The sequence below is a fragment of the Haplochromis burtoni genome, unplaced genomic scaffold, assembly GCF_018398535.1.
Source record: "Haplochromis burtoni strain Fernald_Lab_line unplaced genomic scaffold, NCSU_Asbu1 Contig_204, whole genome shotgun sequence".
In the NCBI taxonomy this organism is placed as follows: Eukaryota; Metazoa; Chordata; class Actinopteri; order Cichliformes; family Cichlidae; genus Haplochromis; species Haplochromis burtoni.
In genome coordinates this window covers 6,832-24,364 of record NW_024582565.1, presented here as the reverse complement: position 1 = coordinate 24,364, position 17,533 = coordinate 6,832, and the positions used below count along the sequence as shown (strand labels likewise).

At 40.3% G+C, this 17,533-nt stretch overlaps 2 protein-coding genes across 4 annotated transcripts in view; one reads left to right on the top strand and one right to left on the bottom strand.

Moving 5' to 3' along the window:
• The window catches only part of adam22 (ADAM metallopeptidase domain 22), a 23,811-nt gene extending 10,781 nt beyond the window's left edge, over positions 1–13,030 (bottom strand). For both annotated transcript variants that reach the window (XM_014338003.2, XM_014338002.2), the window contains exons 1-17: positions 12,449–13,030; positions 12,286–12,362; positions 11,403–11,477; positions 9,452–9,523; positions 8,280–8,446; positions 8,108–8,192; positions 7,258–7,348; positions 6,668–6,719; positions 3,054–3,153; positions 2,289–2,360; positions 1,987–2,079; positions 1,329–1,409; positions 1,193–1,243; positions 1,027–1,090; positions 816–921; positions 613–732; positions 109–277 (exon numbers count right to left, since the gene is read on the bottom strand). In XM_014338003.2, the coding sequence (XP_014193489.2) occupies positions 109–277; positions 613–732; positions 816–921; positions 1,027–1,090; positions 1,193–1,243; positions 1,329–1,409; positions 1,987–2,079; positions 2,289–2,360; positions 3,054–3,153; positions 6,668–6,719; positions 7,258–7,348; positions 8,108–8,192; positions 8,280–8,446; positions 9,452–9,523; positions 11,403–11,477; positions 12,286–12,362; positions 12,449–12,497 (1,524 nt within the window). In that variant the 5' untranslated portion in view covers positions 12,498–13,030. The remainder of the gene's footprint in view (positions 1–108; positions 278–612; positions 733–815; positions 922–1,026; positions 1,091–1,192; positions 1,244–1,328; positions 1,410–1,986; positions 2,080–2,288; positions 2,361–3,053; positions 3,154–6,667; positions 6,720–7,257; positions 7,349–8,107; positions 8,193–8,279; positions 8,447–9,451; positions 9,524–11,402; positions 11,478–12,285; positions 12,363–12,448) is intronic.
• A 12-nt stretch (positions 13,031–13,042) lies between these two features.
• cldn12 (claudin 12) lies at positions 13,043–17,234 on the top strand. Of its 2 annotated transcripts, none has more exons than XM_042226282.1 (3): positions 13,043–13,196; positions 15,007–15,260; positions 15,354–17,234. In XM_042226282.1, the coding sequence occupies exon 3, from the start codon at positions 15,447–15,449 to the stop codon at positions 16,176–16,178; it is 732 nt and encodes a 243-aa protein (XP_042082216.1). In that variant the 5' UTR covers positions 13,043–13,196; positions 15,007–15,260; positions 15,354–15,446; the 3' UTR covers positions 16,179–17,234. The 2 variants fall into 2 exon arrangements, with proteins under 2 accessions (XP_042082216.1, XP_042082217.1); XM_042226283.1 differs by having other exon boundaries at positions 13,075–13,196; positions 15,106–15,260.
• The last annotated feature ends 299 nt before the right edge of the window (positions 17,235–17,533 follow it).

The window sequence follows — 17,533 nt, the reverse complement described above, 5'->3', positions numbered from 1 at the left end:
TATTATATTATATTATATTATATTATATTATATTATATTATATTATATTATATTATCTGATTGGATCAATTCTAGGCGTTGGTGTATGAGTTCGCTGTTGGCGTGTACCCCATTTCCAGAGCAAATGGCCTTGTCAGTCGTCCCTGGGCAGGTGCTGAAGTTGAACTGCTGGATGGGGAGACATTTGTGGTTGAAGCAGATGCTGTCTGTGCCGCAGGCCGTCCCATCCTCGACGTATCCCAGGTCTATATCTCCGTCGATCACCACGTGAGCACCACTGAAGAGCAAACAAGACTGAGTCACTTGAAAGGCTATGTTGGCTTGCAGTAAACGTGGCGTGATGTGCAGGCTGCTGTTTCTTAGTTCATCTGTGATGTTTAGAAGAATGTAGTTTTCCTGGCTCGGTGGGTCTCTAACAATCAATGAAGGATTTACTTGATGCTAGAGTTATGTGCTTTGTAAACAACTGAGAGAGCAACAAGCGAGGAGATTTTTTTAAGAGCATTCCTCCTTCAGTGCTGCACAAACAATAGTATTCCATAGACTAAACACAGATCACAAATGATCATTACAGACTGTTTTAGGTGTTTTCTTTTTTGTTCCTTTGGCTACCTGCAGTCCAAAGAGGCACTGTGTTGGGCTACAGAGAATGAAGTCAGCCCTCCCTGCAGCTCTCCCAGTCGTGGAGCAGGAGAGATGTTGGAGCACAGCAGATAGCCACAGTGAACATCCCTGAACACAAAAGGTGCAAACACATATCAGCAGGAGAGGAAAGTAACCCAGAGCTCCACAGGAGGCACAGACGACTGGCTTACTGCTTGTTACACTGGATCCACGTGTCCTTGTCTTTTCCACAGTTGCCTTTTTCTGTCCCTTCGATGTTAAGCTTCTCGTAGCAGAACTTGTCAGCTGCTGTTGCCTCTGAGGGAAACACAAGCAATTTTAAGGAGAATAATATGAGGGTGTTTTCTGTGCAGCTCCTCTAGATCTCCTTTCGTTGGAATGCACATGAGAGAAAACACCTACTTTCTCCCCAAATGAACTTGCACTGTCTGTCTTTGGTTTTGCACCTTCCACTGAAGCAGCGACCCTACAGGCAAACAAGGTGATTCTTAACAAAGTGCATGCTAATCAGCTGAGAGGTTTTTAAACATTTTAATGCAAGATCACATAAAACTCATCAAGATCTTACTTGGTCTTTTTCACATGTGTAACCATCCATCTTGTGCACATTTGGTGGACACTGCAAAAAATAGAGAAAGCCTCAAAAATACAGTGATGCAAATCTAAGTATGAGCAGATGTTTAGGAGGAAAAATCTGTGCTCACCTGGCTGGAATTGCCCAAGCAGATTTCCGGGATGTCACAGTCATTCACCGCATCTCTGCACACAATTCCCCTGAACTCCATCTGTAGCAGCACACAAGACAAATTAAATTGGAAAAGGTTTTGTGTTTTATTCCACGTCCGGCAGAAAAAAACAAAAAGTCAAACGTTTTTTGCCATCATAAAGTAAAGTGTGTGACAAGTCTGCCCATTCACAGCTAAAACACACCCCATCAATGTTAACTATGTCCATATCTTTTCTTGTAGGATTTAATGGTCCTAAATAGTTTCCGTTTCAGTTTCAGTAGCGGAGGAGTGCCTGAAAGTGGCATAATCCCCGGAGACCACGGCTATTTTTTCAGTGCTTCCAATATAGGAAAAAGGATATCTAGTTCAACACTTCCTGTTTTGTCAGTCATTGTTAGATTTTACACAGATACATTTTTGAAAAGCTGATTTAAAACTAAATCCCCATCAGATCGTAGCTAATAGTATTTCAGCTTCTGCTCTCCACATGGACTGTTTTTCTGCATGCAACCAAACCCTGCTTGAATGTGACTAAACCAAAAATCCACCATACTCTGCAGCTCCATATCTGTTTATAAAGATCAGTATATTTAGATAAAAACCACTTAAAACCTGCTACTGTCCGGTTTAGTACCTGGCAGTTATTGCAGCAGAGTCCATTGCTACAAACAGAGCCCTGAGTCAGGGTGCAGTTCTTGCAGCAGTTCTCTCCTTCTTTTGCACATTCCTGAAAGGAAGAAAAACTTTTCTCAACACAGTTTATTCTTTGCCTTAATTTCTCCAATGACTTTACTTCACTGCTTCAGATGTTAACCCTTTTTCTTTGATTGTTTATTTTGCTGTAACTCATCTCTTTGACCTTGGATGATCATAAAGGTTAAGCCTTCAGTATATATATCTGTGTATTTTTCATTCATCCGCGGATGTTTAACTCACCGCTGGGTTTCCGCAGTCACACTCCTCTCCTGGCTCCACAAAGCCATTGCCGCATTCTGGAGGGTCTAACAGCTGAGTGAATAAAGACCTAAATTAATATATACACTCACCAGCCACTTCATTGGGTATAGCTGTTCACCTGCTTGTTGATACAAATATCTAATCAGCCAATCACATGGCTGAAGCTCACTACATTTAGGCATGCTGAAATTTAACCCGAGCATTAGAATAAAGGCGATTCCAGCAACTTTAAACGTGGCCTGGAGCTTTAACAGCTCCCAATCTACTGGCATTTTCCTGCACAACCATCTCTGGGGTTTACAGACAATGGTCAAAAAAAGACAAAATCTCCAGTGAACAGCAGGACAAAAATTCCTTGTTTGATGTCAGAGGTCAATGATCAGACTGCTTCCAGCTGACAGGAAGGGAACAGTAACTCAGATAACTACTTGTTACAACCAAGGTATGCAAAAGAGCATCTCTGATTACTTCATTCAGCAGGAAAACACACCATATCACAGAGCTGAATGTAATGGAACGGGCGATTCACATCATGGATGTGCAGCTGATAAAATCTGCAGCATCTGAGTTATGCTATCATTTGAATGGAGCAAAATCTCTGAGGAATGTTTCCAGGATGTCATGAAGAAGCAGATCTGAAGGCAAAGGAGGGTCCACCCTGATACTAGCAAGGCATACCTAATGAACTTTCCAGTAAATATAGATTATATACGTATGTAGCATTTGGTTGAAAGTATGATGTACCTTCAGAGGTTTGTTGAACAGACAGGCTCCTCCACCGCTGTTCAAGAAGTTATAGTACTCCTCCACATTGCAGTCAGAGAATTTCTTGGGCAGGTAAAAACTGTTCAAAACAACAAGAACGCATCGGGCTATTAACGCAGACACAAAATAAACCACGTGTGCAGATTTTACTGTGTGCGTGAGAGGGTTTCCTCCCTGCCAACACCAAAGAACAAAAGACTGAAAAAACACAGTTTTAAGCACCTTAACCCGTTCAGTCTTTGTATCGTGCATTTACTTAATTACAATTTAGTTTTACACAATTTTACAGTTACTAGTGTGAACTGTTTTTATTAATATACTTAAAATTGCTTCTTTTTTTACCAAACATAAAACACACTTTAAATATTAGAGGTTTTACGGCAGGTTCACTATACTCACAGTTCAGAGGAGATCCTTATAATAACATGGAGACAGACATTTAGCACAACTGACTCTGTGAACATTGTACGGAGATATGAGCGGGCTGTAAATGGATTCTAAGATGTGCCGTTTTTACGTTGTCCTGGAAAACAAGCCTAATATTATCGATGAGTCATTTTTAAGCCGGCATTGCATTATCATTTGACACTGAAGCCCCAAAAGAACAAAAAGAATATCTGACAAATTTTTTTAATGAGTTGCTCAGAATAGAAATCAAGCTCTGCTGAGAGTGTCATCAGCTCTTTAATTCTCACTGTGATTGCTTCAATTCATTTATAATTAAAGGCTAAAGTCCAGCTGGATGGCACATCCATCCGGACTTCAGTGTCCGATCTCAGCGGAGCTTGAAAATGCCCGGCCAGGCTGATGCTTTTAATGGCATTATCCCAACAGTGAGCAGCACTTAAATATTATTATGTTCTTCTGCACTGTTAGTCTTAATCCTGATTATTCTGCAGGAAAAGGTTAGAGTGGCTCATCAGGCCTGCCAAACCAGACAATGCAATAATGAGAGAGTCGAGGGTGGGAGAGGCTTTGGCTGATGTTTCATGTGTAATGTGACTAAATGAAGCCATCACCAATGATGACGATGGTTATATAAAGAGGAGGTAATGGATGAAGTACACTACAATATTTCTGCAAGTTTTGGGGATTAATAAGGTTCATTGCTGTCCCGGCTCTTATACGGGATTTGTTCTTGAAATCTTGTAGCTTTCATTCCCTTTTAAACATCAAGATGAGGTGAAGCAAAGAAGAAACATGCTTGTGTGATTCCCCAGTTGGTACCACATGGAATAACACTATTATTCACTCTTTATTTCACAGCATGCACACAATATGATCAAAATATGTATTATATTTTTAAAATAGAAATAAAAAGACCACTATAAAAACCAAACTATTTCGCTAGCAACCTTCTTCCTTCCTTCGCTCCGTTACAGTCAGCTTATAACACCTGGTGGTTATTAGGATGCTCATCAGCAGCTTAGCCATTTCTTAATTTCTTAATCTCTGCATTAAAATTGTGAAGTGGGATTTGAGTCTTTGTCGTGCCTGTCTATTCTTGGTACTGTGCGTTTTAGGCTATCTGGCCTCATTAAATTAAAAAATATTAAAGGCTTTAAGGTTGCTCCCTTTGAAATACATATTTTGACCCGGTTTGCTGATGGCAACACCCATTCTCACAGGAGAAGGAAGGAAATAAAAATAGAAAAACCTACAGAATTTAACTGCTACCAAATCCTAACTTAACCTTAATGGAAAATGTGTTTTTTTTAAAGAAACTTCAGTTTATACAAGGTGTAGTTAGGATTTAAGATCTTAAGAAAAGCTACTGTATACACTGCATAGGAGCACACATACCCACAGATGGGTGACATATTAAAGGAAAAACCTGAGCTTTGCTGGCACAGCTTTGGGAGCCTTTGGCCCCTTAAAGAAATGTGTCAAATATTGCAAACCTACATGAAGTTGCTCTGACTGATCCTATAAAAAGGCAGAGGCCACTTCCAGGATGAAAACTGTACAAATATCACTGAATGATTCAATGAGTGTGAAAATGATGTGAATCATTTTGCTGTCTTCGCAAACACCTGTGAGAGACTTGAGTGTTGGACAGCGCTGATTAAAACATCTAACGAGGAAGTCTTTTCATTACTTATCTTGTTTTTCTCTTTCCTTTAATTTGTGTCCCGTCTGTATTTTAACACAAATCCACTCAGACACGCACTCGCGCAACACACAAGCAAACAGAGGAGCTACATCCTGTGAAAAAATTAGTTAAAGGTAGTCAGGTGAAGAAAATCAGACATGCAGGTGCTGAGGGATTAAAAATAAACTTCAGAGGCCGCTCATTGAATACAATTGTCTGAAACACCACTGACTCGATTTTAGGGAAATTGCTTGGGTCTGTTCACAGGTGACAGGTTTAAATAAGCACAAAGTCACCTGTCCTCTGTCATGTGACCTTGTGACAATAGAGGAGGTTTATTAAGGTAAGCCAATAGAGCAGGATCTCAGTGTTTGGGAAGTGTACTTGTTGTGTTGTTACAGGAGAATGAGACAAATATTGACCCAAGATGAGAATGACATTGCAGACTGTATCAACTGGATAACGATGAACAAAAATCAGTAATGAGAAGTTTTAATTTTTAAACAGCAGGGTGGAGAAGAAGCCTCTCGGCAATCGGGAAAAACAAATCAATGACATTTATCAGCTATTCAGTCAGTAACATTGCCCAAAAACTGAAAAATACACACTAAGTATGTGATATTTTACAAAGTGATCATGAAAAATACAGCCAGTGTATTACAAACAGGACAGCAAGCTGTATTTGTTCATATCATCTAGGTAAAATGAGAAGCTGGGGCCACAGTGGCTGTAGTGCCCTTGGATGACAAAGGGAAAGGTTGTGATGACTGACAACCTCCCTCTGACGCAGCCATTTGGTTCAAGACCAGCACAAGCAACGCTCACAAGCTTCAGCTCACCTGCTGTCCCATTCGGGATGGGGGGGGGGGAATTGTAAGAAGTATATAAGAAAAGAGGTACACGCACACAGACAGACAACACACACACAGATCACACACAGACACTCACAGTGGCATGATGCCAAGCAGGCCTGTGCAGTCCACAAAAATATCTTAATCATCTATTTTCTTATCTAAGCAAATAAGACATTACAGAAGGCCTTTATGCAGAGAAATGCTCAATGTTATATAACAAGAAGATAGCAACTGGAAATTAAACCTGGACTGTCCCCTAGTGGTGAATTATAAAGGTACAAGAACACAGCAGTGAATGACATACATGTAATTTAAATGGATAAATAGATTGATATTTGAGATTTAATTGGTTTTAAATACATAAGAGACACACATGTAAACTTTATGTTTACATATTAAAACACATAGCTTTGACAAGGCAGGATGACACTTATTGATAACTGCAGTTATAGCAATACTTAAGTAAATATTCATACAGGGAAGGGAACGAAAGCAACTTATAGTCTGGGTAACATTGCATCCAACTCCATGCTGTGTCAGAATTTGTTAAAATGCTTTGATGAGACTGAATCATCGGCATCTGTGAGAGTTGACAAGAATTCAGCTGTGAGATGAGATCAGGAAATGCACTTTCAAAAGGAACTTACCCAATGTCATCCATGATACAGCCGGCCCAGCGATCATCACACTTGCATTCACCTGGAAAAATACATTTGTGATATCATCAAAATTGAGTTTTAAGAAGAATGTGTGTTTTTATTATTGTTAGGGGGGAAATTTGACAATATTTACAAAAACAAGTGCAATTCATATGTAGTGTACAGATGTGTAAAATACTGGACACAGTAATAATAAAATTAGGGAGGTTTGGAAAAGAAAAACATAAAAGCACATAATGTTGGAGAAGGAACATGAAAAGACAAAAAAATGCGGGTATTTACATGTGTTTTTTACACATATTTTACTAGTTAACCTCATATTGCAGGAGACAGTTAAAGTTAGATGCATTTGCATGTGTGTAAATGCATAAATATATAGAAAAGTCCAGAAAAGAAAACTTAAAAACACAAAGCAAACAAGCAAAAAAATATTGTTCTGTGACGTAAGTATAGAAAAAATAAAGATATTAATTATTATAGATAGTATAGTTAATTATTCTATTAGGTTGTAACACATGCCCAGCCATTCATTCCTCCTCTCCTTTTCTGGGGTGCATTTACAAGATTTAACGGTTTACCGTTAAGGATCCTCTTCTTGTCCGAGAAGATGCCGATGTTCTGTCCAAGAGACTGTGCGAGGGTAATGGCCATCTCATTAGTTTTCCCATACTGAAGAAAAAATGCAGAGGAAGAGAGAATGAAGTGAATCAATGAAAAAAAGACCAAGAATCTTTGATTTATTGTAGGAAATCTTGTTGTAAAGCAGAAAAAACAGTAATTAATTTAAATGAAAGAAAATTGAAATTATATGAATCCGATGGTACTTTTCTTTTTCTCATAATTCCGTTGATTTTTACAAGATCTCCAACACCACTGGCTAAAATACAGCTCCAAACCACGACAGAGCCTCCACCGTGTTTTATAGATGGCTGTAGACACTCACTGTTGTACCTCTCGCCCGACCCCTACTGAACATATTGGATTGAAAATTAAAAATTGGATAGGTGACTCCATTAGTTGGACCCATGTGCCTAAAGACACCATTTAAAATTAGCTCTTCGCTAAGTTGTTTGTTATGTGTAGACACAACTATGATTCATCCCGTTATTAATGCTTGAATGATTCATAGCTCAGTGTTTAGGGACTTAACAACAAACAAGCAAACAAACAAAAAAGTATTCGTCTGAAAGTGGGCGAAAAAGCAGCCAATGTCCAAAGAAAACCCTGAGGAAGTATTGCTCAAGACCACGTTAAAAATGGAAAAATATAGAAATGAGGGTTGGTTCAAGACTTTTGCACAGCACTGTATCCCTCATTTAATCACAGAAAACAGTCGGTGTTGGTGGTGATCAATGTAAACTGACCACTGTGATTGAACTCCATTTTGTCTGCATCGTTTAACTTTAAAATTATTTAATTCTTACTCACCTCATTGACGCCCCCTCCTTTGGTGAGAGAGCAAACTCCGCCCATATAGGAAGCTCCACCCCAGCTGCTATGAAAGCGAGACCCTCTGATGAAAGAAAAGGGTGTTTTATCAAAAGATGCTGAGTGTATAAGGGGAAAAAAAACATTTTATTTTCCTAACTGTCATACTCACGAGAAGAGGTGAACAGAGTCACATTTCTCCTTGATGAAGTCTTTCCTGTACTTCATGAACTCCTTCAGGGTCACCATGGGGTCATCGTCAATGTTAAATTTGTTGTCAGCTGACCAGGTTTCCATTGCAACGAGCACAATTCGGGTATTAAGTTGTTCCCTGAAAATCTGTGGAAAAAGCAAACTTGATATCAGGAAAAATGTCAAGAAGGTTTAAATACTTGTGTAACAGAAAGTGGCAAAAATATTCGGTTTGATGTGTCATGAGCATCGGCATCTCCAGCTGTTCAATACGACAGTGATCAAATGCTCAGTATGATCCTGCCACCAGACAGCTGCGGCACATCATAAGAAACCAGACAGACAGTAAACAAAGGTAACCGTCTGAAGGACACAGTGGGAGCAAACTCTGCTGTAAATAATAATGTTTGCTTTCATAAGACGCAAATCTGCAGGTGCCTCGGGCCAGACAAACACCGGAGGAGAGCAAAGTGTCTGCATTCAAAATAAATGCTAATGGTTTGTCAGTGCAGGGATGGAGGGGTCAGTGTGCATGATTTAATCCCATTGTGGCCCCTACAAACTCAAACTATCTGCCTCTGCTGGTGCATCTGTGTGGAGAGTTCACTGCTGCCAAAAGTGCAGAAGGAACAATACCCACAGACACTAAGCCTGCTCCAGACCATTGTTGCGTTATTTCTTTTCCAGCTCTTATTCCAACATTTCTTCCAGGTGTATGCTATAGTGTTTAGCATAGATGAAAGAAATCAATGCGTGCCTCCTAAATAAAGCCTGCTTCATATGATCTTCTTCAAGGGCACAACAAAAAGCATGACCTTTCTCCAGCTTCACCAGCCTCTCAGCTTACAGACGTGACCCTGTCCCAGCTCAGATTTCAGTAATACAACACACAGACGTGGCTACAAATAATCAAACACTTAAAATCTGCCTCTGAGCTGTCGGGATGCCACCACTGCTTTTGACATCCAGTCATCTGAAAACCTCATAACTGGGCGGTTAATGGCTGCTCGCGGCATATTATGGGCCAGGAGAGGCTTTAAATGGGGAGAGTGAGGTTGGTTAAATGAGAAATCAGTGCAGTGTGCGCTCGACTCCAGTACCTGGGAGTGCTTGTGGCAAGCTTTCCAAGAAGCGGATCGATACAGTTCTTACCATGTCAGCGATATTGACCACTGTCTTAGCGTTGTTGTTCGTATGCCCGACGGAAAGCCGGTGCTTCTTATACTGTAGAAAGAAAGAAAAACAAAGAAAGAGAGACAAGAAGGATAAATTAATATAAATGGGTTTCATAATCTGGAACAAATTTACTTTAAGCCATTTTAATGCATGGAAGAAGCCTGTGTCTGCACATTGGATTCAGTCTTAATGTTGCTTTTATGATATAAAAACAAAGTCAATTCCATTCCAGTGGATCTTAGTTGATCAGAATGTTTTTTTCATGCTCAGTAAAGGCAGCGTTTGAAGTGCATGCTCTTACTTTGTTTACAGCCTTGACTCTCAGCCCAACCAGCTTCCTGTAGACTCTGAGCTATTTAAAAGATGTTTTTCTTTTAACAAAACCCAAGAAACCACACAACCAACAATGGAATGAGTCTAATTTCATACATGTCTTAAATCCAAAGCCTGACATGCTTCAACTATTTCTTCCTGTTTCAGTATTCATCAATCCATCTTCTTCTTGTCCAATTCAGGGTCATATGGGTGGGTGAGCCATCATGCAAACGCCACACGGAACATCTTTATCCCGCTAGCAGATTCAAACCCATGGCCTTTCTTGTTGTGATGTGACAGTGGTAACCACAGGACCACCATGCAACCCCCTGTTTGACTATTGTTTACTGGAAATGGTAACACCAAGATTTACGTGAATATCTATCTATGTGGATGACCACATGAATCTTTCTGCAAAATTAATTTACAAGAACAAGTGTATATGAGTCCAAACTTTTCCATCTTAGCTGTATTTTACATCTTTGAAGCATAAAATGTAAAATGAATTATTACGACTCTTAATATTGACAGAATTGTTTGGATACGCAGTCCTGTGAAAAACTAAGTACACCCTTTCTGCCTTCATAGGAATTAAGATGATAAGTAGCAGCCAGGTACTGATACTCAAATGGAATTTAATAATTGATCATCACCAAGTGTGAGCACCTCTATAAAAAGCAGACGTTTTGGCACTTTGCTGGTCTGAGGCATTCATGGTGTGTGTCAAAACAATGCCACAATCTTCCCAGGAGTGGACGACGCAGCAAATTCAACCAGAAGAGCAGATTTTCTAATGCTCGAAGAAATTTAAATCTACAGCCTCAGTTAGCATGTTAAATGTCAAAGATGACTGAACTTGGTGTGTTTGGAAGGGTTCCCAGGAGAAAGCCTCTCCTTTCTAAAAACAACATGGCAGCACGGCTAAGGCTTGAAAAGCTGAATCTCCTTTAGAGAGACGAGACCAAAGCGGAGATGTTTGGCTGTCATTACGGCGCCACATTTGGAGAAAACCAAGCAGCGCATCAGCAAAAAAGCACCTCATACCAACTGTGAAACACGGTAGTGAAAGGGTGATGATTTTGGGCGTTTTGCAGTAACGGCGCCTTGGCAACTTACAGTCATTGAGTTGACCATGGACTCCTCTTTATACCAAAATACTCTAAAGTCAAGTGTGAACCTAGACTTTAACCCCAAACCCATGAAATGCTGTCATATGACTTCAAGAGAGTTAGGCATAAAGGGACGTCTGCGAACTTCAATGAACTGCAACAATATTGCAAACAAAACTGTTTTTAGTAAATAAATACAGTCTCTGTGTAGTATTTTGTGTTGCTGTGCACCTGAGGTTGAAATTAAATAATTTTAAACCTGATAAGCACCGACTGAGTTTTATTATGACCTTCTAAGTAAGTCCGTAGAATTGAAAAGGGATGTGCACTCTTTCTACTATGACTGTTTGTGATGCGACAGTCAGACAGTCGTGATAAAAAGTGACGCTTCACACCTGCATCACTTCAATCTAGAGAGATTTGTGGTCAGTGGGCCAGCATAACACGATTTCTGGCTTCAGGTCACATTCATGTCTATTTTTTGTAGTCTCTAATAAGCTTACCATTAAATGGTCATTGATCACCATCAGCTCGATGTATTTGGTCTCATCTTCTACACTTCGTGACAAACGTGGAGCCTGAAAAGAGACGACAGTTTTATCATATTAACGGGAGGCAGACGCCATCTTTTTCTAAATAAAAAAATTAAAGAGAATTTCAAAAGAGTACAGTAAAAACAAAGGTCAACTCGAGGCTCAAAGAAAAATAAATGACAAATCAAAGAGCATCAGCTTAGCAAAAGCCAAACCAGGTTTGTCTGTGAGCCCAAATCAAAGTAAATATGAGCGCAGCTTTCAGGGCTGAGAGACAGACAGCTGCAGACACCTGACTATGTCTGAGAAAAGGCGAGGAGGGAAGCAGCCTCTACTTATAAGATAAATATTTCATGAAACCGAAGAAGACGAGAAGAGGAGAAGAGCGGGCTGGAGAGCTGTTGAGTGGGAGGAACGCTTGGAAACAGCGCACTCTTTATGAATTAACATAAAACATATTGACGGAAAGCAGTGTAATCAAGACAACAGCCTCGGTAGCATAATTATCTCTCTGTCTTACACTCATGCAGGCATGCACAAAATATAAGCATCTGCACGCCTCCGCTGCTATTGGTGATCATTTTCCTCTGCCATCTGAGCAGCTGTGGTTCAGGTGGTAGAGGACTGTCCGGGGCCGGCGCTTCCTTCCCCGGTTACTATACTGCCTAAATATCCTTGGGCACACTGACTTCAAGCAGCTCTCAATGGCAGTCAAGCTGCCACCATTAGTGTGTGAGTGTCTAAGTGTGTGTGCGTGGATGGGAGACAGATTTTAAAGCACTTTGTAGCACCCTTCTAAGGTGAAAAGACCCTGCATAAGTGCAGACCGCTTTACCATTTAGTAGACTCATACCTGTCTCTTTTTCCTCCTGTGCACAACTTTTGACCCTGGAAATGGAGGGCTGGGAAAAGGTGGTTCTGGTAGAGCGCCTTATAAACAGACGGACACACATTCAGTATGTAAGATTAATTAAAGCACATCAGAAACCTGGTCAGTACATGAACCATCAGCTTACCACCAAGGAGATCGTTAATTGCCTCTTCACCGGCAGATTTGTAGATCATGTGAATGCGAATATCCCCCTAAAACACACATGCACAGAAAAAATAATTTTCCAGTTAATCAGCGAGACAGATCAGAGCCGAGTGACTTTTCAGTTTCAGGGCACAGACCGATTTATCTGCTTGAGAGAGAAGTGACGTCAAAGAGAATGGATAGAGCTTCTTGGTAAGTTGTAGTACCTTACTAAAATATTAATACCAATATTATAAGTTGATAAGAACAAAGGATATTAATCAGCTCTGTTCATTTAAAGCAAACTCAGCAAAGAAAAATGAATTCCGGTTTAGCTGTATTAATGACCTGTATGTGGTGATTACACATAGACACACCCTAGTGTGGTTTCATGAATTCTTATGCCTTACTTTATTTTATTTGTAGTTTGTTTTTGTTTTTTTTATCATTTTATCTACCCTTTATTTGCTTCATTTTTTATCATCCGCGTGGTTAAGTTTTTTTGTTTCCACGTAAAACTTTAAGAATCACAGACATAAACGAATAAATAAAAATACTTTAGAACATGAGTTAAAGGGTGTGTTTACCTCCTGTGAGTCAGCTCTGAGGGCGGAAACACCCCGAGCTCTGCGGAGGGCACATCCTGTTTACTCTCCGAGCTACTGTACGAGACTCGGTTTGTGTTCAAGTATGTAAAGGAGAAACAGGCTGAGATGTTACCGACTTCACTGTAAACGTAGCTCAACAAGGTATAGTACCCTTTAGTCAATGTAGGTAAAGTATGAAAATAAATCGGCGTCAACAGGTTGCGGTAATGCTACCTCTTTAGCTTGTAGCTAGGTGGCTAATTAGTTAGCGAATTCGGAGTTCACATTTTCTACTAAGTTCTTCGTATTGAGTCAGTTGATGTTGACGATCGGCTTTTGTTACTGTTATTAACACGTATTAACAACTTTACAGGCCCTTTGCATTCGTCTGAGCAAAGAGAGCTAGCTGAGGGCTAGCCAAAGTAGCGGTAATTAGCCTAGCTGACTGTGCTATCTGCTAACCAGTTATTACAGAGTTGAGGTCTTTTGTTTACTACCACAATGCACACTGTGTCGGTACTGTATGTATAATTATACTGCTTTGGGTGTAATAATCACTGTGCTATTAACCCTGCTCACGTTGATCGTTAGCATAATCTAGAATAAATAGTTTAGATTCGCCGGTTTGTAACAGCTGGCACTTTGAAAGTTACATTTAATAAAACACAATAAGATAGCGACTGAGTAAACGAAAACTGTAAAACAAAATGCTATTGAGATATGTCAGAAAGGTACAGTGATTATTGTTCAGAACATTTGAAGACCCTTCACAGTCCATTCATCCTGACTGTAAAATCCTGTCCGCCTCTAGTTTAGAGCCAGGATATCCTGTCAGTTAATCTCAAATCACCTAAAACTGTTTTGGTTTAACATTTTGATATAAATTAAGGATTGCTGTGAAGTTTTTTGTGTAGTCCTGGGAAGTCCCATATTTGAACATCCACCTAAAAATAAAAATGACATTCCAAAATACAGCTGGTGACAATTTATGTGTTGCATATAGTTATACAAAAGAAAACTTGTGAAAGGCTTTTTGATGTGAAATTCTTATTCGTAAAATGAAGAAAATTGAGCAAATATCACAAGTCGTGCCACAGAAAACAAAAATATCAATAGATAGTCCTAACCGAACAGAAAAAAGTTCTAGTTGAGTTTCCAGATGGTACTCTAATTATAACTGAGTAAATAATACATAAATTTGTTTTATCCTGGAGGAGTTTTTTGATTCAGGTTAAAATTTCAAGCTCAAATTTCTCTAAACGAAAAAACAAAACAAAGCCTTTGATATATGAAGCTATTTCACCACAACCCAAGCTTTGGCCATAAAATTATGAAGCAGATCAGAGATGGTTGAGCAGAAAATGTTGAAAAAATTTGTTGATTTGAGGTGGAATGACCCGGTAATTTAAACAGCTAGTGCACCTGGCTGCACCTTGATTTTTTTTAGACCGTCAATGCCACAAGGAATTGGCCCATAAAGTGCTTTAAACATACTCAGTTAGACCCTGATAACCTTCAGAGATGAGATGAAAGTGGCAATAAGAGCTCTTTTTTTTAAGATGATAAAATAAAAAGCAGTTGCAAGTTGCATTGTCTGAGTCAGTCACTGTTGCATGCGTCATATAAAGTTCGAGCCTTGCTCATTGTTCAGCTGCACAGTAATCTGTGTAATGCACTGCTGTATAGACACTCCTGCAGTGCAGCCTCAGTCATCGAGTCATTCCCACTTTGTTTGCTGGTGAAATGAGAGCATTGTTTCTCAGGGACAGCAGATATTGGGTCGACCACACTGTGGTGAATTGAAATACAGGGGGGTTGCCCATAGCTAGGTCAGCGTGTGGCACAGTTAGCTTGCTTCTATAAAGGAATGGGGCCATTCAGATAAACTTGTATAACCACGTTTTTCAGGAATTCTGTGTCCATCAAACTGATCAGTTTGCTGCTTTCTGTCTGACTTGTGTTGTTTATCCAGGAAAACGGAAACTCCCCTGTCAGCAATAACCAGCCATGTCGTGCCGGGACATCCACGCCACCAATGCTTTTGCCTTCATCATTGCTATTTTGTCTGTAGGTGGGCTCACAGTGGCAGCATTAATTCCGCAGTGGCGCGTAACGAAACTCGTCACCTTTAATCGTAATGCCAAGAATATCAGTGTGTATGATGGGCTGTGGGCTAAATGTGTGATGCAGGATGGCTATTCAGGATGCCTCTACTATGATTCATAGGTATTGCTTGATCTATTCTGCTCATGTTTTGTTTTTTAATTCTCCGGTGTTTATAATAGTCCCAGCATTAATTATATATCATTATGTTTCCAGTGGTATTCCAAGTTGGATCAGCTGGATCTGCGGCTTTTGCAGTTCTGCCTTCCCACAGGCCTCGGTTTCGGCATTTTAGCCTTGCTGCTGTCCATGACCGGGATGTGTAAAACCTGTTGCTGCTCAGACAAGCCTGAACCGGACATTAAAACAGTTAGATGCCTGGTGAACAGTCCAGGTTGTCACCTGGTGGCCGGCATGTTTTTCTTCCTGGGCGGCGCAGTCCCCATTGCGCCCTCCGTGTGGTTCCTTTTCCGCACCAAGGAGATGAACGCTAGATATGCCAACATCTTCTCTGATGGCTTTGCTGTGTATACATCTATAGGCTGTTCTGGAGGACTGATGCTAGCCGCACTGCTGATGTTCATGTGGTACTGTATGTGCAAGAAGCTGCCTTCACCTTTCTGGTTGCCCATGTCCACGTCCAACTCCATGTCGACCCAGCCTCTCATTGCCAACGCACATTCTCCTGCCTCAGTTTATGTTCCGCAGCCTTTCCCACCACAGACTTTCCCTCCTACAGTAATTAACGCCCAACCGCATGTGCCCGCGCAGGGCTACGTGCAAAGCGTTATCGCACCTGCTCCACCACAGGTGTACGTGTCTCAGGTTTCTGCACCGAATGGCTATGGATCAGAGGTTGAAGGAAACCACGCCTACGGCTACGCTCCCTCACAAAGTTACGCTCCCTCGCAGAGCTATGCCCCCTCGCAGAGTTACGCTCCCTCTCAGGGGTACGCATCCAGCTATACAGGCCACCGCTACTCCACCCGCTCACGGATGTCAGCAATAGAAATTGATATTCCTGTGCTGACGCAAGAGTAGTGAAAGAGGAGAGGCTGATAACCTCATCACTTCTGTCCATGAACCTCTATAAATTTCACCACTGATAAAACTAACAGAGTTTGATAGATGGAAGGTAATGACCTGAGAGCTATTTACAGCTTCAAGAGTAATAGTTTCAAAAATACTGTCAGTCAGTCCAGGCCTGTGAACTGCTGATGGCAGAGGATGAGAATCGGTAGAAACAACCCTGGATGTACCACATGAAGGATGAGATTAACCTCAAAACTAAAACACTGCATTCAGTTTAGTATTGTTTTTAAAAAAATACTTGTTTCACTGTTTTTTATATCAGAGTATGAGCACTAAATAATAGTTTATTCCTTGCTGAAGTGGCCAATGGACCAACCTAATTTTTCTAATTTTCTGTTACATTTGTGCTTGACACTTTATCCTTAATTTCAAGTGACTTTTGCTTGTGTAAAGCTTACAGTATGAGGATTGTCTGTTATCACTGCTGAAGTGCATTATGGACTGCAATTAACTTTGACTTCTGTGTCCTGAATGGACAACTACTCACCTGTTTTTGTTCTAACACGAAGTGTGTAATGAACTGTCACTTTGAAGAGCAGCTGTCATTTCTTTGTTAACTGCACTAAGTGTGTCTATAATGTGCCTGGTTTAATTGCCATTGTTTACCTATGTTGTTAGCCTTGAGTCTATTTTTTTAATGTAAAGCCTCCTATATAGTACTTAATCATTTGATAGAGCGTACTTTTCCAAGGTATTTGTGTCAAAAAACATCAAAAGGTGCCACTAATAAACCTTTTAGCTGTGTTCAGTCTGATGTACAAATGCAGTTAACATTACTGTATTGTCAGAAACACTAAGACATCTCTAGTGTGGTAGAAAAAAACTTGCTAATGTAGCTGGAAGCACTGATTAAGGCTGTAAGTCATGATTAAGCCACATTTGTTGCCTTCCTGCAGGTTCTGCGTATGAAGTACAGATCTTTATGTGATTCTAAAGTGAAAATGTCAAAGAAACATGCTTTTCTACACTGTTTTTGTTTTAAATAAAACATAAATCACACTGTAATCACGTGCTTCTCTTTTTATACAAGCTGCAAACTCACACAGTTATTTATTTAGCCAGTCATATGGCAGCAACTGAGCGCATGTAGACGAGGTCAAGGTGACCCTGTAAAGTTAAAGATTTGCTTCATGGATGTGCAGCTGACAAACCTGCAGCAATCGCGTGATGCTATCAAGTCAACAGGGACCAAAATCTCTGAGGAATGTTTTCAATACCGAGGGGTAGACCAAGTACTAGCAACATGTACCTAATAAAGTGGAATAGTGGTTAACATACAAAAAGTCCCCAAATTGAAAGCAAGG